Genomic DNA, 26,421 nt, shown 5'->3' on the forward strand with positions numbered 1-26,421 from the left:
GTTTTCGACTGGCCGTAAACTGTTTTAACGTACCTAATGGACAATTTCTGTCGTTTTTAAAATCAGTCATACTGAAAAGTCCCGTGTAAGAATTTTATATGACACGGTCTGGTCGTTGTTTCGGTACGTAGCACATTTTCATTCGCAGGTAGAATCTCAAATGTTATACAATAATTTATACATGCTTAGCTACAGCCAGACCCATCTTAGGCGGAATTGGGGCCTTACATAGGACCCAAAAGATGTTTTGGTGCTCTTCCGAAATCGATTCTAGAAGTTCTGGAACACTTTTACCTTGCGTCGACTGTCTAATAGAACAAATCAGTCTACAATAGGGCACGGGTTTCACTAGATAAGGCATAAGCTTTCAATTGCATACGATTTTCCTGATCGGAGTAACGAGCATAATGTCAAAACCAAGAACGTAAACAGATACGCCACGCATTCGAAGTTCGGTTAAGTTCGCGGGCGGACAGTTCGGGTCCGGTTGTGGAAATTGTAAAAGAAATTGGCTCGCGATCCTATGCAGCCACCAACAAGTGCCAAAAACAGCTTTCTTGCCGTACCTAACCTTGAGTCCACCTCAGGCGTACCTATCAGGCAGACGATTAGGGAATTTTGTAGGCAAAAAAAATCATAGCATTCAGTGATAAGATTAGAGCGTGTAAGCCCCGTGTTTTGGGAGGCCCGTCGGACACCAGTGAGTTAGTGAACCTCGGTCGTGAACAAACTCTTTCGCTGCACAGCCTACACAGCAACATGAGCAAGATGTTGAACGAAATCTGTGATATGTTGGACGGATACACCGGACGGGATAAGGTATAGCCGTGTATGCTGCGAGTTCAAGCTTGATTGATTAGCCAAAGATCGCATTTTGTAGGCATAGTGAACTGTGCCGAGTTCCACGTTGGCTAACATTTGCTTATATCGATAAACATTCGGAAACAACTTTCACTTTTGAATTCCACCCCTCATACGATGTGGTGCATGCTGCGATGGCATGGTCCGTAGTGCTTGTACCGTTTGTAGAGGAACAGAAAGGAAACCCGTCTACAAACAGGATCAGCAACAGGATTCTGCATAAGTCATAAGATTCTTTTACAGAATAACTGTACCAAACAGTCGGACAATTTGCGGCTGCAGTTGAACCGGTTTAGTGGGTTTTGGAAGACAGGGAATGATGCCGCTCCTAAACGTTCAAAAGTTACCTCACTTGTTCGCCCGTTGCAGTCACACAATGCCAACCATTTAAACCGTACAATACTTGGGTTGTGCCATATTTGAACAGTTGGTTTGGTGGTTTTAACAAACCCTTGTGCCTCTTTTCACAATTTACAGATCATACGGATGCTTTGCTACACGACTAAGCTGGCCTCAGGACTGTACGCCCAAAAGGACCCGGAATTGGCAAGAAAATTGGCTATTTTCAGCTCGAAGATGTCCGAAACACGTGCCACCCTTCGACTGTTCGATGATCTGCCGATGCTGGCGTACAGCTTGAGCTATGGTTACGGTAGCAAAGAACCGGACCGGTGGATGGGACTGATTGGATTCATCTCAAATCTGGTCGACCATGCCTACTATCCGGTGGACAAAGTTTGTTGGCTTCTGGAGCACAATCTGCTGAACGTGCAGAATCCCACCAAGTGGGACACGATCAACTCCTTGCTGTGGGTTGGGTCGATATACCTCAATCTGATGAAGTAAGTAGCTGATAGCAAGTTTTGCAACACAGCCGCAGCCCATAGACAGGCCCGAATACCAAACGGGTATCGAGTCCAGCGAGCCAACCGAGGACACCTCGGCGAGGGATTAATGGGATTTATATAAAGATTGACTCGGTATCGCAAACGATGGTGGTATACATATTCTGTTTGCGGAAGGCGGCTAGTGTTATCTCTGAGCTTATCTTTCATCATGTTAACTTTCATTCCACTAATTATGTTTATGGTTTTGTTTTCCAGAACTATTCGGAGCTTCACCGTAATGGAGCAACATAAATCATGTATAGATAAAAAAGAAAACGAAGCAAGGTTAGACATCCGGTGATCCGATACGATTCCTAGTATTTGTTCCTATTAATCCGTTTCATCAACTCTTTACAGTCAAGCATTTCAAATGTTGCTGGTTAAGCAACGCATGGAAGCCCTTTCAATTCTACGGTTATCATTGGACCTAATTCATGCCGGCAGTACACTACCGAAAGGTATGCTTTGGGGTGGATGCTTCCAAACTTGGCACGTTGGGTTAATTGGTACCGTATCGTCGCTAATGGGTCTGTATCAATATGTCGCCAAAAAGCGAATCGTTAAACAGTGTTCCTAGTGCAGCGTACTGTGAAGCAAAACTACTCTAATGCTCATGCTGCTCATTCAATTGCTTCTTAGTGTCCAGCCACAAAACCGTTATTATATCGTAGAAAAACTAATAGTATCTATGGTGTAAAGTAAAACAATTTAGATGTTTAAATGCTGTGCGATAAGCTTTTCTCGCAAGTGATTCGAAAATGAAGTTGGATGAGAAGACTATCGGTTTTGACTTTCGCATTTTTCAGTACGAAGAGAAGGTGATTTATGCAAATTTGTTTGTATGTTGTAACACTCAATTTGGAAAACATTTACGCTAAAACACTCTAAGTGAAGTCTAGTCAGTGTGTGGCTGCGTAACGAAATGTATCTGTAAACATTGTTCTTTTTTTAGATATTAAATGTGTTATGTTCAAATAGCAATAAAATCGTTTTATAACAAAATGGCGGCATTCATTGTAATTGTTATGTATTTCTTACCGAACTTTCAAAAATCGCAGTTACAATTCAAGTTTGCAAACTAGCAAATTACTTGCAAAATAAAAGTCTTGAAAAAGCGTTACAAAATTGAACTTATGAGTCATCAATACATTGTTATTATGCCAAATTTGGTTGTTTCTTCATTAAAAAGCGTAATACTCAAACAAATCAAAGCTGTTTTACCGTGATGTGCACTTTTTCGGACAGGATGCCACTGACTATTGTGAGAATTGAAGTGAAATACTCGTGGTATGTTTTTTGATGAATAAATAAGTTTCTGGGTTTTATTATTGTTTGTGTAATTATTGTTTCGCGTTAATATAAAGTCCATCGTTCTTCAGTTCTACATCATTTTGCAGCATGCTGTTACGCCGCACGTTGTGCCTAACCATATTTATAATAGTAAAAATAAAATCAACTCGAAATTACTGTTGAAAGATACTAGTACATTTTCCTCAGCCGTTAAGAAGCTGTTGATTCGTTTTCGCTTAATTTTTCTTTGCAGTTTGATTTGCATCGTATAAATATCAAATGTCCTAAAAAGCCTGCATTCGCCAATCGAGGCTATTAGAATTGTTTGTTTCGTCATCACCGATCGCTTGCGGGTTAGCCAACCATCCGGGCATACTTTTGAAACGCAACCTGTCTGCCCTGTGTCTTCATATTTCCCTGCCCCAGCTACTGAATATGTGCCTTCTACATCTGAACTCATCTGCCCCTTTTTATGTTGTTTTAGACGCAAATGTGTGCGAGAAAAGTTGTGGGTATGCACGAGAGGCTTCTATTGTCTATTAAACTTATGAGTTTGCGAGGGATTTATCGATCGTTTGAAGTAGGCTTTGGTTCATGCCTGACTGATTCTCGTAGAGCTGTTGCATATTACCATAATTTGCAGTCTATTTTGTTTCAGGAATACAATTGTTTGTTACATTCCAAAAACATTGTTGTTTTCTTTTTATCGTTTGAAATTAACAGAGCCGTATTTAAGGGTCGAAACTCACGTCTTTCACATAGGGATTTTCGGTCAGACAAATGAACTACATATTCTTAAAACATGTAGTACACGTCCGTCGACTTCCAAACAGATGTTCGATATGGCAAATAACATGAAAAGCATAGTCTGGCGGGTTAGAGGAAGGGTAGTATGAACAGTTTTCCAATTCCTCTATCCGTTTGCTTTATTTTACTTTTTAATACGTCTCTCTCTCTCTTGTGTCACTGTTGTGACCATAATATTCCCGTAACAATGCTTTTCACATGCAATGCGCTATAGCTTATAATCAGAGCTACCAATCTTTTGTTTACATTGTGTTGAATATTTTTGTAATTGGTAGATAAAATGTGGTTTCGTTTGTTTTTAATAGTAAACTAAGCATGTTTCTGGGAAGCCGCCATTGCGTCACCCCCTTAATTTTCCGTGAACCTTTGCCGTTATGCTCTGTTATAGTGAAATTAGTTTTACGAATGTAACATCAGAACGTATGCAAATATGTATGTAGATCGATCTGATCGATTTAGGTGGCGCCTTTACATAAACTGGCTTTGGCTTTTGTATGTTTGATGTGATGATTTTGAATAATGTTACCTGCTCTTGACTTTCGTCTTACATTTTTCACTTTTGATTTTATCGCTTTCCCGTGTTTTCCAGTTATTTCTTCTTCGATCATAATGATTACCCAAGCATCACCAAACTACGAAACCCTAAGTAGTTATCGGCAATGCGTGTTTGAGAAACGGAACGTATGCTGCCAACCGCTATTATTAAGGCGCGTAGCCTATTGCCTCTTTCCTGTACTGCAAAACACTTTTGATTGTTTTTGTTTGCCTGATTCAACAAGCCAGGCGCTAATCAAGTTGATAAGTAGGATTTATTTTGTCTTTACTATATAGTTTGGTCCTAACTCGATTCTACCCACGTCAACGAGCATGCATGGGTTATTTCTAACTTGGTGTATGTAAAACAATGCTATCATCGTCGTTACCCTCTTTCTAATGATTGTTTCATATTTGATTTCAATTAGAAGTTAATAAGTTGTTTTCAATCATTTTGTTATTGTTCTTTGCCCACTGCTACAATAGCACATTTGGTTGGCATTTCCCACAACAGTGTATATATATTTGCTTATTGCTTTCTTGCTTCCTTTTTGCCGATTCTTTTTGCAACCACGTGTTTGGAACACTGTTGTATTACTTTCGGTTATCATCATAGCATTGTATCAATTCGTAAGAGAAATCATTACAAAAAAATACGTAAATTGCTATAATTCATACGTACTTTTTTCCTATCTCACCGTAATCAAACAGAAACTTTGTTCTAATTAAAATTGTTTTCTACAATGTTTTCCATAAAACGGGTCCTTTTAAATTTGTTAAGATAACTGTTATGCCTGCTTAGGTTATTAATAGTACTAGAAAAACTACGCAGATTACGTAGGAAAACAATAAGATGAAAATAAAACTATGCACACCATCTTGTATGTACACAAAGAAAGGATAACATCGTAAAATAAGTGTATAAATGAGTTCAAACGTTAAAATTATAGTTGTGGTTCGGTATTATCGCATGGAATAATATCGGTTTCGCAGCAAATCGTTACAAAGTACACTGTTTTAGTTACCGTTACAAAATACGCTTCTTATGGATTACAGTACCATTTTATCTGTTATCTTCTGCTTTTAAAAAGACCTCTTCTAGTCGCCTCGCCCACTGCCTATGCGTGATTCATGTGCATAACCCTGCTACGTGCAACGTCTTAGTACGATTGACAATAACAGCTATCAATAAAATGCGTCATTGGTCTCAGAGCATTAATAGTTCATTTCAGATATCGTTTCATGAGCAGCCCAGCGAAACAATGTACCAACACAAATATATGTCAGCATCTCTACGGCTTAATACACAAAAAAGTATACAAAAATGTGTTAAAACGTTAAACAAAACAAAAGTTGATCGATCGACGACAATGTTTCGTGAATTTTATTATTTTGTTTCTAAATAATATCGTCGTTATTGTTTTTTAGATACCTTGTATCCTTCAGTATACTTTCCAGTGCCTGCATAAAAACCAAACTGGGTAACAAACAATCCGGGAACCAACACATTTAAAACACTCGTATAAACATACCGAGCATATAGTTAAAATTCAGTTCAAATTTTCTCTGCCCTAAAGACTTGTTTTGTATTCGAACAGTGTGTGTGGATCCACAGTTCGGCATCTCGAAATATTGTGAATAAAATGCTTCCTTCGTCTGGTCAGATCAACATTGGCGTTTTTGCATAATGATAGACTGGGGCATAGAAGAGTTCTAATTATTATTATGCCCTTACCGAATAAGCTTAAGCTGCATAGATTAACAAGTGATGATTGCCACAAGTTTTTTTACGTAAATGTACCCTCAAATTATTGGTATACTTGTTCGGTAAGAAGAATAGTATTGCTGTTTAGTTCCGAGTAAAAATATTCAGTGTATAAGCAGCAGAGGATTTCGAATTATTTTTTTACATTGAGAATATTGCCTCTTTTTCTGAAACCACAATTTTCTGGGGTAAGGCTTCCATCCAATTCGGGTTTGCTATAAATGTATGTAACAATTTTCATTTGATTTTTTTCTTCTGGGAAATGTTAGCTCGTATAGCAAGGAACGATAACACACCTATAGCGAAACAATGTGGAATTGAGGATCAAAGAACAAAAGACATACCAGTTAAAACCTTTTGTGCTTGCTGTCTTCGATTCTAGTTTCATAAGATTCAAAATCAAATCGATGCGTAAAGGTGGTCTATCAGTACTCCCATTTTTATATCATAATTCTCTTTCTAGTTTATGCGGTTTTGTGAAAACCAACATAACGCAATCTTTTGTTCTGCTTGCGAGCATGTTCCAGCACGGTTTCCATCTGCTGTCAAAAATGTAATTTCTTTTTCAATAAAATACATTTTAAGATGCTTAAGATGCTTTTTTGTCACGGTTCGATTTTCAATTCATACGATGTTTTATCAATAAAAATGTTATTTAAAATATCCTTTCCATTATTCACTACTTATTCAATAATCAAGTTTCTTTCTTCTTTGTCGCCACGCAGAACGAATGTTTGTGAAGAGAAGAAATAACAAAACATAATTGTATTCCTTCTTTCACAAAAGCTCTAACACATTGCGCATGATGTTGTTGTTGATATCTTTTCTTTAGCAACACTTCTCTTAAACACTCGATCTATTCCGCATTTACGTTTTCCTCGGTTGTATGTTTTTAAATGATTCAGCACATATTTTTAATCATTGTTTCGAAATGATGCTAAAGAATTAGCTTGCAAATATTGCTAGGCACGTGTTTATTTATTACTTGATCCACTTTATCCGCTCAGCGCATCCCATATGTTTTAACATTTCATAATCCCTAGCCTTCAATTCTTACTTGGTTCATTGTTTGTTTATTAAATATGGTGATTTTGTCATTTTCAACGAGTGTCATTTTGCAGCACAAACTGTATTTGTCGAATGCGCATAATATCTAGTTCCGTATCTCTAGTTCCAAAATACGTTATTCTTTTTGTTGCTCAAAGTCCAGTGACCTTGGTTTAATTTATATAATAAATAAGTGAAGCTCGATATTTTTGTTAATAACATCTCAAAGTTTGCGCGCAATGCTTATTGTTACCTTCAATTATTGCCATATAACTCAAAGGCAATCCATAATGGAAGAAAACGGTTACATAAACGATTACGCGCGTTTGCATGCACAACAAGTTAATTAAACTAACAGTAAAGTACAGCTACATTCAGAAAACAAGAGCAAAAGATGTAAGACACAAAATTAAATCGCCTTCGGCACACAGTAGCATATAATGAATGAGATAGAAAAATACGTACAATAAAGAACTGAAAAGTTCAGTATTGTTGGGATCAAATAGTGAAAAAAAAGTTTAAAACAAACCATTTCGAAATGAAAGAAAACATCAAACTTGGAATCACATCAAATAGTTTCTTTTATCCCAAACACTATTTCGTCTAATTAATGAATTAGCCAATCCTATTCCATAATCAATTTGCTTAATGGATGCATTTTATTGTCCCACGAAACAAATTCAACTGCTACGGGGAAGACTAATATGCTCAAAATCTTAGTTTCTTGATCTTGATTTATTATCTTCATCGTAGTAATGTCGCCATTATAATCATATTATTTTTATATCTGTAACTGCTTGTATAAAAAATATAGACACTCTTCTGTGTATTTTTTTTGTCGATTACATTTTGTATATCAATTGATATTTTAAAATTATGTTTTGCTATACTTTTTGGCAAATTACGTTATATATCAGTAAGTGTTGGGTTTTTAATGATTTTGTCATAATTGTAGTTTATTTAGTTTCTCGGTCCCTCCGATAGTCGTAGATAAGCATGTATGATACTTCATGAATTATGATTGAATGATTTTCTACCAGTCTGTCAGTACGGGCCTTAATATTAAATCTTCAATCATAGTACAATAGTAAAATAATATATATCGTTCGAAATAAAATCAAATGTTAAATAGTTCAAAACTTCATTTCAAATTATATGAACATTTCTCCTTAGTTGTAAAAATATTAAGTTAGTTAAAAATATGCGAATCTGGATGATGCTTAAAAATGATGATGTTTCGGAGAAATAACAGAAAGAGGATATCAATTCAACGAAGAACAAGTTTCTAACCTTAGCATTAATGATTCATACAAGCGTTAAAAAGATTGGACAACGGATTAAATGATCATTTAAATAATAATTGAATAATTAAAAATATGAGCAAAAATTTAAAATGATTGTTCTTGTCATTTCTATCTCTTGTTTGGTTTTCATAATCTCTTCAATTATATACATTCTTCAACATCAAGCATAAAACTCAGAACAAGCATCATGGACATTCCTGTAAAAAGCCCTTAAATGGTTCATGGTCCAAATAGTTTTAAAGTGCTACTTGATGCCAGCTTACACCCATGCTCAAAACGATTTCGTAGAATTTTCTTACTATTATATAAGCAATTTTCTAGGCAGATATGGCTTATAAAAAAAGTGTGTATCTAACTACAGTGTAGAGCTTTTATCGGAAAGGCATCGTCAATTAAAACACTGAAAATTCACACACAAATAAATTAGTTCTTTGTAAATATTGCTTTCTGTGACCATGCACCAACAGTGCTACAATCAAGCGTAGAGAGTAAAACGTATAACATATATAAATTTGGAAAGTGAAGCTAGGAGCTGCAGTTGATCACTGTGATCGATTATTGATCGCAAAATACCGCCAAAATATGCTTTTATTAAAGAACAAAATTTGTGGCAAAAAACGTCAAATTAAAAGACAAAGGTTAGTTAGTTATACAAATAAGCTTTAATTTGATGCGCTTCATCATCAGCCAGACATGTGAATAATATCATTTTGTTTGCTTTTTGTGTTGAAGTAAAGAACGTGGGAATTATAAATACAAATAAATACACACATAAGAATGAACGGGTGCAGAATAAATAAATAAATTAATGAATAAATTAAAGAGAGAGAAAACATTCTCTCTCTATCAATCAAATCTCCTCTATCAATGCACTTCTTATGCATGCTGTTCAAAGATAGTTGATAAACTGCTTCAACTGAATGACAAACAAACGCCAAAAACGCTTTGTAATAATTCTCGTAATACACTAGAGTTTCACTCACTGCGCGCCCTATTTCCTTTCGGGTTGTTGCTTTTGTTTTCTCATTCTTTTTGCGCTATCAATTTTGGTTTTAAAACTAAGCAAATGTATATACGCCAAGCCAATAATATCAAACGATCATCTGCCACGCAGCGATAGCTATCTAACGCAATTACTTGTAGCTAAATCCATCATCCCACATTTTCATAAGTTTTACTTCGCCTAAAACAATACTGGATCTTCAAAACCACCAGGCTTGTTAAAATCGTGCTGAAGTTCTTGCTCCATAAGTTTTGCACAGGCTACGGCTGTTTTCAGTGTTTACTGTCGTAAAATGTAACCACTTTAAGGCAACCCTTCCATAAAAGGCATTAAACGATCGGGTGGGCGTGTGATTTTCCGATGTGGATGTAAAATGTCACGATTGGCACGTTTTTTTTAAGAGGTGTTTAGGCAACGTGTGTACCAACAACAACAAATTAGAAGCATTTTAAGAAGCGCTACTTTTGAATGATTACAATGACAATTTCTGTTGTACGGGTCTTCGAGAACTATTAAGCATTCAAGTGGATGCTGCTAGCAGTTCGGGCGGGCGGTCGGTCTGTGTTGTGATTGCCACTATTTGGAGTATCAATTTGTATTGAAATAAAGAAACAATTGGGAAGACGCAAAACAAAACAAATGAAAACAATCCTTGCTCAGAGATTCGAACATGCTAAATGCTCTATGTAAAAACTGCGACACGCAGTTACTTCAGTGTAACCGTCGTTTCGCAAAGTTCTAAAATCGTGTTGTTGCTTCGGCCCATCCGGTTCCTGCAGATCGTTGTGTGTTGGTTGCGAAGTGTCTTTCAAAGATCGCACACTTTCGATGCTATGGTGCCAAGTACAGCTCGCTTTCGCAGCCTGACATGCATCACTTTCCATTGCGCTAACTTAAAACGCGACAATAGTGCAAATTTCCATCCAAAAATGAAACTATTGGGTAAAATTAACGAACTATTCATTACAACTACAATCTTTCGCTCGGTCCAGAAGCCGAAATAAAAGTAAGGGACCGGGGCCTTGGCTAAATCGGATCGTTGTTGAAGCCAATCGCGAATGCTCTTCATACATTGTTCATTCTTTCCTCAAGCAAAGAGCACCACCTAGACGTTAAGGTAAACCATGAATTTCAATCGAGGAAATTTGTTTCCAACGTCCACTAATGGATATACTCCCTCTTTCTCTTTGCTTGTTTAGTTTTGCATTCCATCGACGGCCAACAAAAAAGCACCAGCAGTGTTCGAAAAAACAAAAGCGAGCAGGATTTTGAATACTACGACTAAAATTGGGCCTTCCAAGGGTGACGTTAATTCAAACAAAAATTGAACCAAACCTAAACCGACAAAACCCAATAGTGAAAAAAGTAAGTGTTTGACAAACCGAAAGCAAAAAGAAAACAAACAAAAACGGTAATTCCAATGGAATTGACAAAGAGCAATGGAAACAATAAGTGCTTCGTGTAATGCGTTGGCTTAGATGGTCAACCCACCACCACCGAGACCGCCACCGCCGCTAGCAGCGCCACTGCTGGCTGAAAACGGATGCTGCAGATGCAATGAGCTCCCACAGGAGGATAGTAAACCCGAATCTGACGATGACGCATTGCTGCTGCTACTTGCCTTATTATGAACGCAACTTGTTATGTTGTTGCTGGTACCGTTGCCAACACCGGTGCTGTTGCTGGCGTTACTACTGTTGATCGGGCTGCTGTTATGACTGTTGGTTGCACTCCCGCCGCCCAAACCATTGCATGGCGGTGAGGGAGACTTTGATAGATCCCGATAACGTTGCTGAAGCAACGCGAGACGGCTTGCAGCGTGTGGTTGATGATGATGCGCATGATAGTCACGGTGCCCACCGTGATGGTGGTTGTTGTTGCTATGATGATACTGACTGTGCGACAACGCCCCGGAGTTCGACTGATGTCCCACTGAATGGTTGGTGCCGTGATGATGGTGATGGCTATGATGATTATTACCACCGTAGTACGAATTGTGGTCGAAGGAGTTGAGCTGCTGCTGTTGCTGTAGATGATGATTGTTGGCTGCGGCGTGTGACTGTGGCCCAACACCGATGATTACGGTTGATTTCGAGTTTCTAGTCAGCGGCATGTGAGTCTGCAGGGAACCATCCCGGCTGTGCTGGAATTGCCAACACGAACGGCAGAAGTATCTGTAGGTGGTTGAAACAAAAGCGGAATTATTGTTATGATCGGAAATCCGTCCCAAAAACGGGTGATGCCACCGCCCCCGTACCTGAAGCACATTGTTTCGCGACAAAAGTATGGTCCGTGTTGTACCGTGCACATTGAGCATAGCGAATCTTCCAGATATGGATCCACCTGTAGCTTCTTGGTGAATTTGGCCGTTCGTATCTCAATAAAAGCAGCCACGACGGCCTTCATGTAGGAGCGCGAATTGTTAAACGTTACACGCGCCGATCCGAGCGGATACTTGTACTTGTCCGTATCGATACCAACGTACACGACGCCATCGAACAGGTCATTCATGATTTTCGCCAACCCCTCGGCCGTCAGCTGACCGTGCAGCGCGCCGACAAACACGGTCTTCGTTGGGTCGAGTTTCTGTGAAGTGGACTTCACATAGTTCGAATCCGCGATATTCCACGGGATCACTTCGACATCCTTCGACTTAATGCGCTTGGAGGATATCTTGAAGTTGATCTTGGCGCCTGCCGGGGCTATCGGCTTGTTCATACCGGACATGGAACACAGCTGCTGCTGCTGCTGCAGCTGGGAAGAAGACACATCGTCGCACATCGAAGAGTAGTTGTTTAGCGAACTGGTGGACGACGCACTGTTCAGTGTACGGTTTGATCCGTAGCCACCGGTAGAACCTGTGTTACCACCGCTGTGGTAGGTGTAAGTACAAGATTGCAGCAACGCCTTCACTTGCTTGTCCGACTCGAAGATGATGTACACGTAACCTTTCGGTTGTGTCGCTTGCTGTTCCTTTCCTGGCCATTCGACTCTGTGCGAAAGATAACACAAATGTTCGTTCGATAAAACAAAAAAAATAATAATAAACAGCTACACACACACAAACTCACTTGATTGAGCCGAACGGTTTGAAAATCTGCACCAACGACTGCTCACTGATGTCCCACGGCATACCGCCGAGGAAGATTTTCGACGAATAAGTCACCAGACGATTCGAACGTGGTGGCAAAATGCCACTCCAGGTGCAGGTAGCATCGTAATGAGCTGAAATTTGAAAGTGACAAGTGACCAGAAATTAGCGTTAGGGAGGTCGGTCTGTCGGTTATTTTAGCGTTACTCGTGGTTGCCCGAGGGATCGAATCGCAAAGTATCACCAAATTAACTACCTACCGGCGGATGATCGGTGAAATCTAGCGATTCGATCAAGGTTTACGTCCGAATAGCCAGCCCCACCACCGGATGACGCAGTCCCGTTGTGGTTTAAAGATGAGCTTTGCTTCGGAAGTTGTAGCTGGTTTTGCTGCGTTGCCCAGCCGCCTTTCAGCGACATGCTGTTGCTGTTGCCGCCACCGCCGTTCATCCCGGATCCATTATTGGTGCCGTGCAGGCAAGAGTTTAGTCCTTGATTCGATGTACTAAGAGTACCACCGGTGCCACCATACATGCTACTGGCAGCACTGGCCGCCGGTAGGAGCGATTGATTGAACTGGATTTGCTGCAACTGCGACAGCTGCTGGGATTGCTGTAGCAAACGCAGTGTGTTCAGTGTCTGCAGACTGTGCAACCTTTCGTAGTCGCTGTTTAACCCGTTGCCCAGGTTGAGACCGCTTAGACCACCACCACCTCCACCGGTACCACCATTGCTACCGAAGTTTGATCCCGCCAGTTGCTGTTGATACAGCGAACTGAGCGTGGAAAATGGGCTGAACTGGTTTTGGTGTTGGTGCTGTTGGTGCTGCTGGTGCTGCTGATGCTGCTGCTGCTGTTGGTTATGGTTATGGTTATTGTGATGCAGTTGTTGCTGTTGCTGCACCTGAGCAAGATTGTTTCCCGTGGAAGTACTCTGACTGAGAGTAAGGTAGTTTAGCATATCCAAAATGCTCGTGCTCTCGAGGCTCGTCAGCAAATTGCTTGTGTCCGTTTCCAGGGGCGATTGCGATCGTGAGAGCGATCCATTGCCAGCCGCGAATAGTGGCGCAGCACCGTGACTGCCAGCAGCAGAGCCACCGCCGGGCGATGGGTTTGATTCAAAACCAATAACGCTGCCGCTCCCACCAGTACCGCCGCCAGTGCAGTTGACATCATACGCCTGGGAATGCTGCTGCAGTTGAGCGCCAAAGGTTGCATTTCGGTAGTTCCGAGTGTTCAGTGTAAGCGATGGCGATGCACTCTCGCCCAAACTAGAGTTAGCCGTCGTTGGAGAGGAGCAATCGAAACTGATGTTTCGTCGTCTAAGTTTGGCGACTTCGGTAACCAATCCGCCGGTCGAAGTACCACTGCCGCATCCAATCATCAGATCGTTCTCGAACTGTTGAGAAGAGCAGAAAAAACGAAGAGCTCAGTACCTATAAATAATTGCTCGCTAACTGAAAATGCCTGCGGAAACCGTTCGTTAAACCATATCCGGGCAAATAGCCAGACTGAGGATGAAGGAAGAATTGAAACTCCTCCTACCACCTGTCCCCCTCTTCCTACCGAGCCAAGCTAAATTGGGTTTGGCTGCCAACAAAAAACTTACAGCCAACTTTATTTTACACTTGTTAAACTTCCCTCCGCTGTAAAGGACCAAATAATGTATTTTCGGCCATCCGATCCAGAAGGTTGATTTTATTTTTACCTGTAGATCCTGGTGTATTGCTGTCCCTGATAGAATCAATAGAAGTAAAAGGCAATGAAGGACACCTTCGCCGACTTACCCGAAACTCGTCATATCCACTGCTCGGAGATGTTTCTTCGCTTCCGCTCCGACCAGTCCCTCCACCCACGGCGGAGCCGGTGGCCGTCTGCAGGCCGCTCGAGTAAAACGTTCGCACCGTTGGAGATTGGCCACTGCCACTGCCGCTACCACTGCCACTGCCACCTCCACCGCAGCTGATTCCGCTGCTGCTACTGCTGCTGCTGCTACTGCTGTGACCTCCGCCAATGATGTCACCACCCAGCAGTCCGCCACCAGTCATAAGATCCGGCGAGTTGAGCGACGGACTGGGAATCCGCAGGCTGCCAAAGTTGAACGGATTCGCAGCAGGACCACCAACTCCACCACCGTTACCGGGGGTGCTACCGCTGGTGCTGCCGCCGCTGCCTAAACTGGCACTCAGCGAGCCGCTCAATCCGGAGCTAATCATGCTGCTGGCACTGTCATCGCAGCCACCACCGCTCAGGGAAGAAATCGACGAAAACGACCCGAGCGTTGGATGGTGGTGCAGGTGATGCGTATGGTGGAGGCCGCTTTGAACCTGGTGTTGTTGTTGTTGCTGGAGGTGATGGTGGTGGTGGTGATTGGGTCCATTTTTGGCCGACGATGTGGATGAGCTTGTCACCAGCGAGGACGATGCCGAAGTCGGAGAGGATGACTGTGAGCCACTCAGCAGATCCGATAGTGACATATTGTCTGCGAAGGAACAAGCAGACGATACGGAAAATTAAATAATTGGTGCCACACAGACGAGGAGTTGTGGTCCGATTGACAAAAGATTGAAAATCTTTCATGAATTTGATAAATTGTTATCTTGAGTTCTTTCAGGTCGCTAGTTGCTCGGCCAAACGAATCATCATTCACATAAAGTAATTTTAGAACAGTAATCGAGTTCTTTCACAGTTGATAACATTGAAGTAACCAGCAGCTCGTGTTCTATGAATGCGATCGTATTGCCCAAAAAGCAGCGCTAGAAAGATAAGGTATTGCAAAACAAGATCTTCGTATTTTGGTATTTTTTGTTGCCAATGAAATACCACGCGAACTAGAAAGCCAACTGTCGAACATCTCAATGACGCAACGCACATGATCAAGTCCGACCATCGTTTAGATAGCGCAGAAGCTGTACGTTGCACAAAAGATGATTAGGAACTACTTGCACAGGGTTGAATATAAATTAAGAAAAAAAACATTGTTGAAAGTTTTCCGTTCGGCATCTGCAGATGGCTGGCAAATCGCTACAAAATCAACAAACTAATCCATAGTCCATAGTACATCCATAAACTTAGGATAGTCCGGCGATGGCGATGAAGAGCATTTACGACAATATCAAGCAAAGTGATCAGGCTACGGTTAAGAAAGTTTTGCTGAATATCTCCAGAGGATTAGTATGGAATTATCGGCTGTGGACAGCTATTAGAACCGACTGTCTTCCAACGGGGCAACGGCAAGCGACAAAGACATGCCACAAGATATTGGAGAGGTTGATTTCAGTTTGGTTACCTTGTAATCGATACCTTGCACGTAGCAGTGCCCATCATCATTAAAATTTGCCCACCATTTCCCGTTAAATTCGCAAATAATGTTGACGGATAAAACCACGCCGTAAGCCTGTGGAAAACGATAGCCTCAAAAGATAAATAAAACGCCGTGTTTTTAACGGAACTAACCATTTAGCATTCTGTAATTAATAAATACAAATACAAAACTGCTAATACAAAACTGCTAATACAAAAACGATTGCAAACGCACTCACTCATGATCAACTATGCGTGGGGTTTTTAGGTCATGATCATCACACACAACCAAAACAAAAGAAACGCGCCCTGCACGTATTTCATCAATGTTTTCCGATCACACCCCCGGTCGGGAAGGTCTTTCTTTCGTTGCAAGTATCATAACGAAAGTACGCCATCGGTTCCCCCTTTTACGGCTTACCAACGCGGCCTTCCAAACAGGATCATACCCACTATCCGATTTGTGGAACCGAAGCGAAGATGATTTTGTTTCACATTATTTGGCAACAATCCAAACACAACGTATAATAGAGCAAGGATTCATTCTGCTGTAGGGGATTGGCGAGCGATCCGGATGAGGCGAGTAAGACGACGGACGGATGGAATCGTATCCGGGGGGATTGCCAAAAAGCAAACAACTCGCCGAAGAGTATAATTATGTCCCAAGTGTCCTTCTTCCAGTTCAAGAGGGGGAAAAAATGAACTACGAAAGGACACGACCACGATGATGATGTTTTGCCCGGTCACCAAACGGCAGCAGCGGATCTCTAGTCAATTTCTCTCGCAATTGTTGCGCGCCAACAAATTAAGCAACAAATCATCTTCCTGTTTCGTTTTGTTCCGTTTGTTTAACTGCGGGCTGGGCATGATGGATAGGACGATGAAAGTTGACAGTCATAATGCACGCTACATACACACAGAGAGAGCGAGAGACAGGACTTAATAATAAACCGCCACAGCAACCGGCCACTTGAGGGTGCGTGGCAAAGATTTCTATTGCTTTCGCGAACCGAAAAAGCGGATTGCAAGGCGCGCGCGAAGATTTACTCATTGTCCAAAAATCAACCGACTCGTCATACACACAACGACACTCCTTTTTTACGCTGGGGCCGCGGACGAGAGTTATGTGCTTCAATTTGTCTACGTTCCAAGTAATATAATTCGTAATAAATTATACAACGCGAGCGCCCGAGCGCTCTCTTCGATGCCATCGGCGAACTGGCCCCGGGTCGGCCGGCGAAGAAACACCGTGCCGTATGCTTTTATAATGGCAATATTTCGAATGGGATGATTATCAATGATATACTGTTGCTATATCCAAATGCCCGCCGAAAACTATACCCCGTGCGGAGGCACTTTCGGAGGCACCATTTGTGGGACCGAAAAGGGGGCGTCGTCGAGAGACTGGGGGGGCTCCTCTCTCTCTATGGACTTCACAACATAGCCGGCCGTCCTCGTCGATTACTCCAAAAATGGGGCCCCTACCCCGGCACCTCTACCATGCCACGCGCTCCGGCGCTACCATTTGACCACTTCACACCCAATGGCTCTATGGGGGCTTCACTTGTCTTCACTGCCCGCCGGTCTTCCCGATCACGCCGACGAAAAGTGCTGTTAGCACGGGCGAGGCGAGAAGACCTCCTCTTCCAATAGTGCGCGAAGACGATGATGATGTCGTGGCCAGCGATGCGTGTATCCTAATAACGCAACCGTAATAACTACGAGTCGTCCGCGCGTGTGCGAGTTGGAAAGCCGCTGGCGAGAAGCGCGCGGCACGGAGGAAAGCACGCACTGCTCCTCCAAATGGGGGACGGGACGCGGCCGGCTTCCTCCGACGCCGTGTTGCAAGATGCGCGCTCGGCGTTATGAGTTCAACGTAATTAGGTGCCGCTTAGGTGCGGCGGAATCCAAGATGATACACGAGGCCATTTCCCCGATCGTGTGTGCACACACCGGCTGTCGGTTCGGCTCTGCTCGGTGTGACCACGCATAACGCTCCCCCGTCGCCACACGTCATGGGGCGTAAACACTTGTTGCTGCTGCTACCGCTGCTGTTGCTGGAAGTTCCGGGCCGGCCGGACACGTCCCTCTTTTGCCGGACGTTGCCCGGCGCAGTGAGGTACTGAGCGAGCGGCCACGAATCCCGTACATGCAGCATTGGCAATGGAAAACACGGGCAAAATTAGGCTTCTCGAGCGGGAGAGATGTTGTTCTCCGGCGAGTTCCGGGGCGGTGTAGCGCTTCTTGTACCGGAATGCCAAAGAAGACCAACAGGAACACTTGACCGGAACAGCAATGTTTATTGGCCACGCGGCTTTTTTAAGTCGGATTTTGCCCCGTTTGCCACGATTTTGTTTTGCTTCTGTGTCAGCCCAAGTGTCTGCCAATTATCGTAGTTCAAGGTTTTTCTCAAACGAAAAACCTTTTCCTAAATTTTACAAGCGTAGCTATTTGAGTGCAGATCACACCTGGTCAAGAACTGTCGTTTCGTCATCATCGAACTGTCATCAGCATTATTTTCTGCATGAGTAAGTCTCGCATCACTGATATGAAGTAAGGTAGTGTGAAGACGTTCTGATCGTACTTTCGGAAGTGTCTCGATGCTGCCGTTTCTGACCATACAATGATCGTTGCAACAGTAATCGAATGGTATTCTCATCAACAAACTGTAGCCCGTCCACATGTTGTTCCGGATTAGGCGGGCCTAGGCTTGGGCGGCTTTCTAAACGTGCTTAGAAGCGACGCATTTGTTCATTCTACAACAGAATTGACCAGAAACAATTAGATCTCTGAACTAAAAATAAAAGAAAAATTAATATAAAAAAATCTGTTGCATGCAACATATTTTCCCGCCGACAGACAAACTCAATCAGACGTACCTTCGGCTCTTATTTACGGTTAGTTGGGCGTTGATTATATGCCATTGACCAGCCGACCTCCTCTACCTCAGGCGCCACGCTTAGGCCTTCGGACACAGACTTGGCGGCGGCGCACGTTACTCGACATCCGCGTGCACTTCCGATTACTCCGTGCACTCAACCTCACCACCACCATCCTTTGCCGATAATTTCCTTCCCTTCGTACTTGAACTTCATTTCTCGCTTCGGCCACTTCGACACAACAATCTATCGACGGATAGGAGGTTCGGCTCCCTTTCGCAAACTTTATCCGCGCACCGACTGTGACGGTAGCTGAACACACATCATCATATGGGACGCGGGTTCCGCGGTGCGCCCTTCTTCACAGCTCAGTAGACATATGCTGTGGGACGGAAAAAAAAGAAAGATGCTTGTTCTGCAATGTCCGCCGCGCGCAATCCGTTTAAGCCCGGCTGGGCCCGTGTGGCAGGTACCTCTGCGCTACACCGGGAGGGAAGAACGCAGTCGAGGCAAACACACAACACCATCTTCAACTTTGCCCAGACTGTTCGAATTGTTATCTCTCACAAGAAGTACACGCCCGGCACAGAATGGAAAGTAATGCTGGAATGTAACTTGCCGACATTCGTCTCAGGTTGCAGCACCACCCCTGATATCCGTCGGCCCGGGGCCAGCCAAGACCAACCAGTCAGTCAAGGGGCTCATTAAGACAAACTTGAATGGATTTTTTCTTTTTCGGAAGTCGGGCTCCAGAGTTATGAGAGACCACACAACATTATGGTATGTCTAAGAAAATGGTAGCAAATATCATACTAACAGATGAATCGGCAATTACCTGATGGTAACGAAAAACAACAAGTGACCGAGAGTGCTACGGAATTGAAGAATTGAATTGCAGTCGCTGAATGTTTGGTCCAATATGGCAGGCTTTTGGGTTAGACCTCCGGCTCCTCACGGCAACATAGTTCATCATTTATGTGAGATTCAATGATGGACTCCTACAAATAGGAGTCTTTTATTCTACACGCCTAAACAATGTCCATAAAACCTGGATAAAGCAACGTAAAATGATCGAACAATCTCGACTGAAATAATGATACTTCTTCTGATCTGTATTATTTTGTGTAAGCCCATTTTCGTACATAAATGAAAACTGTCACTGTACCCACTAAGCATGACGACGTTAATGGAAGTCCCGAAGAAAGAGTAAGTTCTAATGCTCCCCCTAAAAGAGCAAATTGTGACAGAAAGTGAAACGGAAACAGATGCGTATCAATGTGTTTCTATTAAAGAACCATTTTGGATGCCCAAAGTCCGAGCATGAAAGTAAGTATGCGAAACCGACCCACCCCGAATGAACGGCACACCTTTCTTTTTTTATAGGACTTGTACATTTTCTGCACCAGAAAAAGAGTGAAGAGAGTTCAGAAAACTATCCGACTGATACGATCAGTATTTTAGATTCGATCCTCCAAGACAGACTTTTGTGAATGTTGATTTATTCATTCACTTTCGGGACCCTCCCCAACGCACGGGCTCCGTCACCACACAGTGTCGTACTCTTCTGTGACGGCCCGAATTTTACACTAAAGCCCGAGTCTACAGCACCGTGACACTGAACTTTCACAAATATTTATGATCAACTGTAAAAACCTTAACGGGCGAGGCAAAGAATAAGATTAATTACGAAATCACATAAACGCAGGCATTCGTCTTCTTTTGACAGTCACCGTAAGATGGAGGTTGGTAGTTTTCACGCGCAGAGAGCCCGGCGGGAGTCACTTCTGCCTACGGCCCCTCGTGAAGCCCTCTCCGGCTCGCTGTTGTTGATATGAATAACCAACAAACCATGAAATCCATAACCGGTAACTTCCCCTTTAGCAGCGATTGCCACGATCATCATCAGTGGGCCTAGATCCACGATGGAACTACTATGCAACACGCCCTACACAACCCCCCGGCGACGTTCGGTGCCGTTTTTTTATTGTTTTAAAAAGCACGAGTCAGTCGCTAGAAAAAGAGGTTTAAGTCAAGTTGACCGGATATTTATTTCGAACGAAAAAAAAACCCGCATTGGGATGCCAACAAACCGTTAATCTTTTTAAACAAAAATCGTGTTTTGTTTGATGGAAAGCAAGCAACGCTGAGAGTAAACAAAGAACGTTACGATACATCGCCGCCACCACACTCTTTCTCTCTCTGATCTCCTAACCCTACCCTAACAGCTAGCTCTAATAAGCTTTCAACGAGCTTATTAGCTACATATGCACTCACAGATTGGTTTGATTCTACGTAACCCGGGGGCCCCCGGTGGCGATCAGGTTACTCTATTTATTCATTTGCAACCTCATCACTTCCCATTTTCCGAAGCGACCCCTAAAAGAACCTCAATTAATTGTGGCCGATGCGTCGTCGTTAAAGCTGAATGAGTTTTTCGCCGCTTGGAGAACGGAACGGCGCAGCGGCGGCGCAACATATTCTCGGCTTCGAAAGGCGATGGAGTGTGATCGGGGAAAGCCCGTAGGTTCCCTCTTCCGTCGCCGGGCGGGAAGGGAGGAGAATGTGATTATGGTACTAACTGAACGACGCTCTGCGGACAGGAGAAGAACGTAGCGATCGGAATGAAATTCTCCCTGTGTGAGCGCCGATGGTGGGGTGTAACGGTTCACTTGTGCCGGTCCACTGCTATGGATAAAGATTGTTTTGGCTGACTCGTTCGCGTTTGTATCGCATGCACCTATCTTAACATGAAAATTATGTAAGCGTGAGTGAGCTAATCTCTCTCTCTTGCCACAGTGCAGCAACTGACCAGAGCACGCCGGATGCATAGAGCACAGCATAGGAAAGCAGGGAGAGGCTGCGAAGCAGGGACGAGCGGAACACGCGTGCTCGACATTGCGTAGGTAACTCTTGCGTGTACATTATTCTTCGATACCTGACTGGCCCCCATCAAGGACTGCAGGCTGATAAACCCCAGGAAAAATATCATACAAGCACTAGACAAAGATTTTGCATTCAATAGTGGATCGGCCATACCATATTACGGTCAAATGCCATCGCGGTAAAATATTACAACTAGAATTTAATGTCAGGAAAAAGAATTCCAAGTTTTTTTTATTAAGCCAATATTTATCTGATAGAGACTCATTCGTGTGACCCAAAACAATTATATTTGAGTGCTACCGTAATATCCGATTTATCAGTAAAATTGTTTGGCCGTATGACGACCGCGCGATCCAAAAGTACAAGGATTCCAATTTTTGGGTTGTTTACCTACAGTTTTGTCTGTAGATCAATAAAAAAACACACACACTGTGTGATGGTGTTTTTATAAGAAATTCCCAAAAGTCTACCGTTTGCTCACCACAACGACCTAAACAAACCAGAATCAATAAAATCCGTATCAACATATTTTGAAAGACATTGCCTTTCTCAAAAAGGCCTCCCAACATTAGCCTGGGGCACACACACACATGGGTTTAACAACGTTTGCACCATTTTATTCCCCGAATACCCAACTCTCCGCGAATCCATAATGAGCAGCATTTCATTAGTGGAAATGACCTCCAACGGAATATCGACGGGCCAGAAACGGGCCCTCTACTCGAATGCTGCAGGAATCAAATAGTCGAACGGCTCTCCTCTTAGGACGCCCTTCACGTGCCTCGCTGCCGCTGACACGCGGCCGCCAACGAGACGTCGGCAGAATGATGAACCGTAAAGCCGAGACACCCCGTAAAGTGGATCGATTAGCACTTTCTATTCGCCCTTTCCACGCATGTTTTGTCCGCGGGGCGCGACGACCGTGATCTGCGATAGAAATGCGCAAAGACATCGCCGAGAAAAACCCAAACAAACCCAATCCCAATAAAAGATGTCGCGCGCTGGCGTGGTACAGTGAATCACGGGGCGTGCATGGCATTTCCAAGCACTTTCCACACGTACCCTTGGTGTGTTTCCACAATACTCACCCAGCAGCAGCACCACCACCAGCACCAGGGCCAGTTATCAACCGAAAATACAGCCTAAAAATTTATTTTCCCTACGACAAGCGGCGCTGCGATAGACGCGTCGTCAACATGCATAAAATGCTGCTACACAACATGTTTACGAAGACTCCTCTTGGTGCGTCCTTTTCGCTACCGCCGGCTTTCCACTTCTACTGAGTGCGAAAACTAAAGGCGACGCGCAAATGAAATTGCTGCCAATGTGTTTACTTCGTGCGTCCCAGGATATCTGCAGCGTGCCATGGTGCCTTCTTGCGTATTTCCTATATGGTCCGCTGCGGGCAAGTGTTTGTATGCGCGAAGAAGCATCCCTTTGCTTTTGTGAGCTTTCGTAATATTTAAGAATTAGAAACCAAATTTATTGAGTATTGACCATTTGCTAGGAACAAACTAACATGGGTAAAGTATCTTTCACTTAACGGGCAATCGTTCGTTATCTGGTGCCACAAGGTCTAAGATTCGAGCAGATTGCATTTCGTCTTTCAATTGTTGCAATGTTTTTATGTCCTTCTAATATTTTGCATCTTAAAACTCACCGTGCACTGGCACTGTTGTGTTCTAGTAAATCAAAAAATATTCCTCAGGTAATTCTTGAAAAGAAATCCTTAAACTAATGAAAAATGATAGAAAGCTTCCAACCGGACAGTGCCTGTTTCTGGGATACCCTTGACTGTTCCTTCGCGCTGTGTGAAAGAATTATCTCGTTTCCCAGTTGCGAGGATGTTCCCATGTGTCGTTTGTGACTAGAGAATGACCACGTTTTGGTTCTTTCAATAGTCTGACCATCGACGAGAAGTGGTAACGTGTACTCCACATGTTATTGGATATTCATTCGGTCCAAAACATTCGGTTGTCGACGATGTAGAGTATGAATGTAATAAGATGGACATTTTCATGGAAAATAAATGGGGCTTGTCCTAAACACGGATCAGAGTAGAAAACAATTTTCGCACCATACACATCCGACATTAAAACAATAAAGAAGCAAAACAGTCTATTGATCGATATACGGCAACGATCGAAATTATACTGTAAGATGATATCGATGAATAAAGTCCAATCTTATGTTAGTATTTCTTGCTGATTCGGTATGTAACCCGGTAGCTTAACCAAGGCTCCATTTTGTTCACACTCTGCAACGACGTCGGTGGTCACACACACTTACCTTCAATCGGTGACGGGAGTCCCCGACTGATGATCTCATTGTGCTCCAGCAGCAGTGAGTTGATGGAATGCTTCTGGAGAATGTCTGGCCCCGTCAGTGATCTGGCAATGTCCGGGCTGGGGAAGTCTTTGAAGCTGGTCTGTGTGTGCGTGAGAAAGAGAGAGAAAGAAAAAAGAAAAGGTTCTTATTGATGAAGGATGAAGGATCGTTGTGCAAGTCCGGCTTATGCTCAGCATATCGAATCCAAACGACAGAAGATAGCGGCAGCGACAATGATGATCTCAGTCGTATTCATCTTTGCCTCAACACAAACATACAAGTATGTGTATTAAATGAGATGACATATTAAAATATTGGGTAAAAACAAAATGCAATGACGCTATTTTTGTCTGAAAAATTCGCTCTTTTCGAATACTGATACAAAGAAGATTTATCGACGATCTCTAAGAAGACGATCGCACAGAGAGGTGTTTATCAGAAATTATAAAACCCCTTTCTTTTTCCACCAGAAACTAAACGCCTTTAGTGAAAATATTCGTCAAGTTTCTACTTCTTGTTGTGTATATCAAGCCGTAAATTGTGTATCAACACTCGTAAATAAAGGATCGTTTCACGGGACTGGTTCCGTTATCAAAACTTTGCGCATTTTGTTGAAATTTGTTTGATAAATTGTTTGATGAAATTAGCTAAATAAATACTCCTGTTTTCTGATTGAAACAAATACCATTTTCTCATCACTCTAACAAAACTATTTTGGTGTCCTTATCAGTATTTCCATTTCTGTCGACTATGCTGCGCCCACCGCTGAAAGACCTAAACGAACGTTCTTTTTCATCTAATCGAGCATTGAAATGAGCCGGAACCGGCCCTAAGGCTTCTGGGCTTTTTGTCAACAATTACGGCATAATTTTCCAAGGAAAAAAGCTGACGCTCTTAAACGGTTGGCCACATTGTGTTGCATACTCTCTCCCCCGCGATCAAGCTCACTCATTGGGGCGTGGGAAAACAAAACCCGGTCGTTATTTAATAGAGCACACCCACAGTAACGAAGAGGAATCGCCCCCGGGCGGCAGATGCAGGCAACCGCAACCGGAACACTAGCCGCCGCGCCTCGTTGATGCGCGTTGATAAGTGATAAGCCAGCCAAGGCTAAAGCACATAAGCCGTGGCGCGCCGGAACCGGAACTGCGAATGACCTCCCGAGGCGAACCTTTCGCCTGGAAACGCAAGAGGGAAAGCCAGTAATTTCCTCGTATTTTTTTTTTGCGTTCTCCATTCGGAACCGAGATTTTTTACCGTTTTCCGGTTTTCAATGATAGTGGTGCACCGGAATCTTGGAAGTTCCGCAATAAACAACGGGAGGCTCATTTCATTATCACTATCATTTAGCCGTGTGTTTGCCCCTCCAACCAACCAAACACAACCACCCGCTCCCGCGCCCGCCCACATCCATCTCTTTCTTGTTTTGCTCTATTTGTTATTTTAATTTCCCGAAAGGAAATACGAAGGATATTCCGCCGGATGTTCACACTGGCTCTAGGTAGAAAAATTTGCCTTCCCTCCCCGGCGAACCGTCGCCCGGGGCGACCCCTTCGCTGGCGCTTCTCGCGCTTGGATTCCACCGGTGGGAGTGATTATTCAGCGTAAATGATGTCCATCACAATAAAAGTGCAGCAGTTTCGAGTGCACCAGCCGGCCCTGTGGTCGACTGGCTGTGCTTCGTGGTGGTGCCCGGGGGGGGCCAAGGACGCGCTGTGTCACGTCGCCCGGTTTTCATTTCGAGGCGGGAAGGCCCAGCTTTTTATGTTGCTCCTTTGCGCTCCCCTCTTGCGGATCATTACCGAAGGGTATTTCATTCCCCCAACACAACACTCCTCCTGGAGAATCGACAGCAAGTGATTCATTTTAGTTACCTGCCTGCGAAACGGAGCACGCAGCCAGCGAGAATCCCCCTCACGTTCAACGCCGCCCGCCGCCGCCACCGGAAGGAAAAAGGGACTTTTTTGTTTTTCCTTTTCAAAAACGCTTTTTTTGTCCTTGCGTCTTTCTTGTGGTGCAGATGGGAGTGGTAAAGAACAAAAATAAATACAATAGAACGTCATTAAAATCACAAACAAGTTAAAGGATTTGTGCGGACTTTGTGCAATCCACGGACGGTCAGGTCAGCAGAGACGACTGTCGGTCACAAATCCAATAGGAATGCATTCAGCAACAACAATCATTTCGCACCATTGTTTCCCGTGCCATTTATGGAGCGCAATGACAAATGCGTCTCTTGTTGTTTTTATGCAAACTAAGCTCTCTCGTTAAATGCAGATGTTGTTGCTACACTGTCCATTGCGCATCATTATTATCTTGAGAAATAACAATAGCAAATGTAGCAAATTATTATACATAGCGCCATTATCAGTATGAGTGTGGACAGTCATATGATATCTGATTTTACCATCAACCTTTGGGCCAGTATCCTCAACGCTAT

The 26,421-nt window shown here is 43.2% G+C and overlaps 2 protein-coding genes across 3 annotated transcripts in view; one reads left to right on the top strand and one right to left on the bottom strand.

Moving 5' to 3' along the window:
• The first annotated feature begins 697 nt into the window (after positions 1 to 697).
• On the top strand, positions 698 to 2,656 carry LOC128273363 (peroxisomal membrane protein 11C-like). Of its 2 annotated transcripts, none has more exons than XM_053011307.1 (4): positions 698 to 819; positions 1,339 to 1,703; positions 1,965 to 2,045; positions 2,106 to 2,656. In XM_053011307.1, the coding sequence occupies exons 1-4, from the start codon at positions 760 to 762 to the stop codon at positions 2,323 to 2,325; spliced, it is 726 nt and encodes a 241-aa protein (XP_052867267.1). In that variant the 5' UTR covers positions 698 to 759; the 3' UTR covers positions 2,326 to 2,656. The 2 variants fall into 2 exon arrangements, with proteins under 2 accessions (XP_052867267.1, XP_052867266.1); XM_053011306.1 differs by having other exon boundaries at positions 1,965 to 2,033.
• Positions 2,657 to 10,972: 8,316 nt separating this feature from the next.
• The window catches only part of LOC128270287 (uncharacterized), a 28,333-nt gene continuing 12,884 nt past the window's right edge, over positions 10,973 to 26,421 (bottom strand). Inside the window, exons 2-7 of the mRNA XM_053007689.1 lie at positions 23,943 to 24,081; positions 14,376 to 15,070; positions 12,850 to 13,987; positions 12,570 to 12,723; positions 11,756 to 12,490; positions 10,973 to 11,672 (exon numbers count right to left, since the gene is read on the bottom strand). Of these exons, the coding sequence (XP_052863649.1) occupies positions 10,973 to 11,672; positions 11,756 to 12,490; positions 12,570 to 12,723; positions 12,850 to 13,987; positions 14,376 to 15,070; positions 23,943 to 24,081 (3,561 nt within the window). The remainder of the gene's footprint in view (positions 11,673 to 11,755; positions 12,491 to 12,569; positions 12,724 to 12,849; positions 13,988 to 14,375; positions 15,071 to 23,942; positions 24,082 to 26,421) is intronic.

Source organism: Anopheles cruzii, chromosome 3 (genome assembly GCF_943734635.1).
Source record: "Anopheles cruzii chromosome 3, idAnoCruzAS_RS32_06, whole genome shotgun sequence".
NCBI classification, from domain to species: Eukaryota; Metazoa; Arthropoda; class Insecta; order Diptera; family Culicidae; genus Anopheles; species Anopheles cruzii.

Bases quoted from the DNA above. Each gene is read 5' to 3' on its own strand.
- LOC128273363 (XM_053011307.1), top strand. From the start codon at position 760: ATGAGCAAGATGTTGAACGAAATCTGTGATATGTTGGACGGATACACC. The intron at 820-1,338 runs GTATAGCCGTGT...CACAATTTACAG, and splicing joins GATACACCGGACGGGATAAG to ATCATACGGATGCTTTGCTA. The intron at 2,046-2,105 runs GTGATCCGATAC...AACTCTTTACAG, and splicing joins GAAGCAAGGTTAGACATCCG to TCAAGCATTTCAAATGTTGC.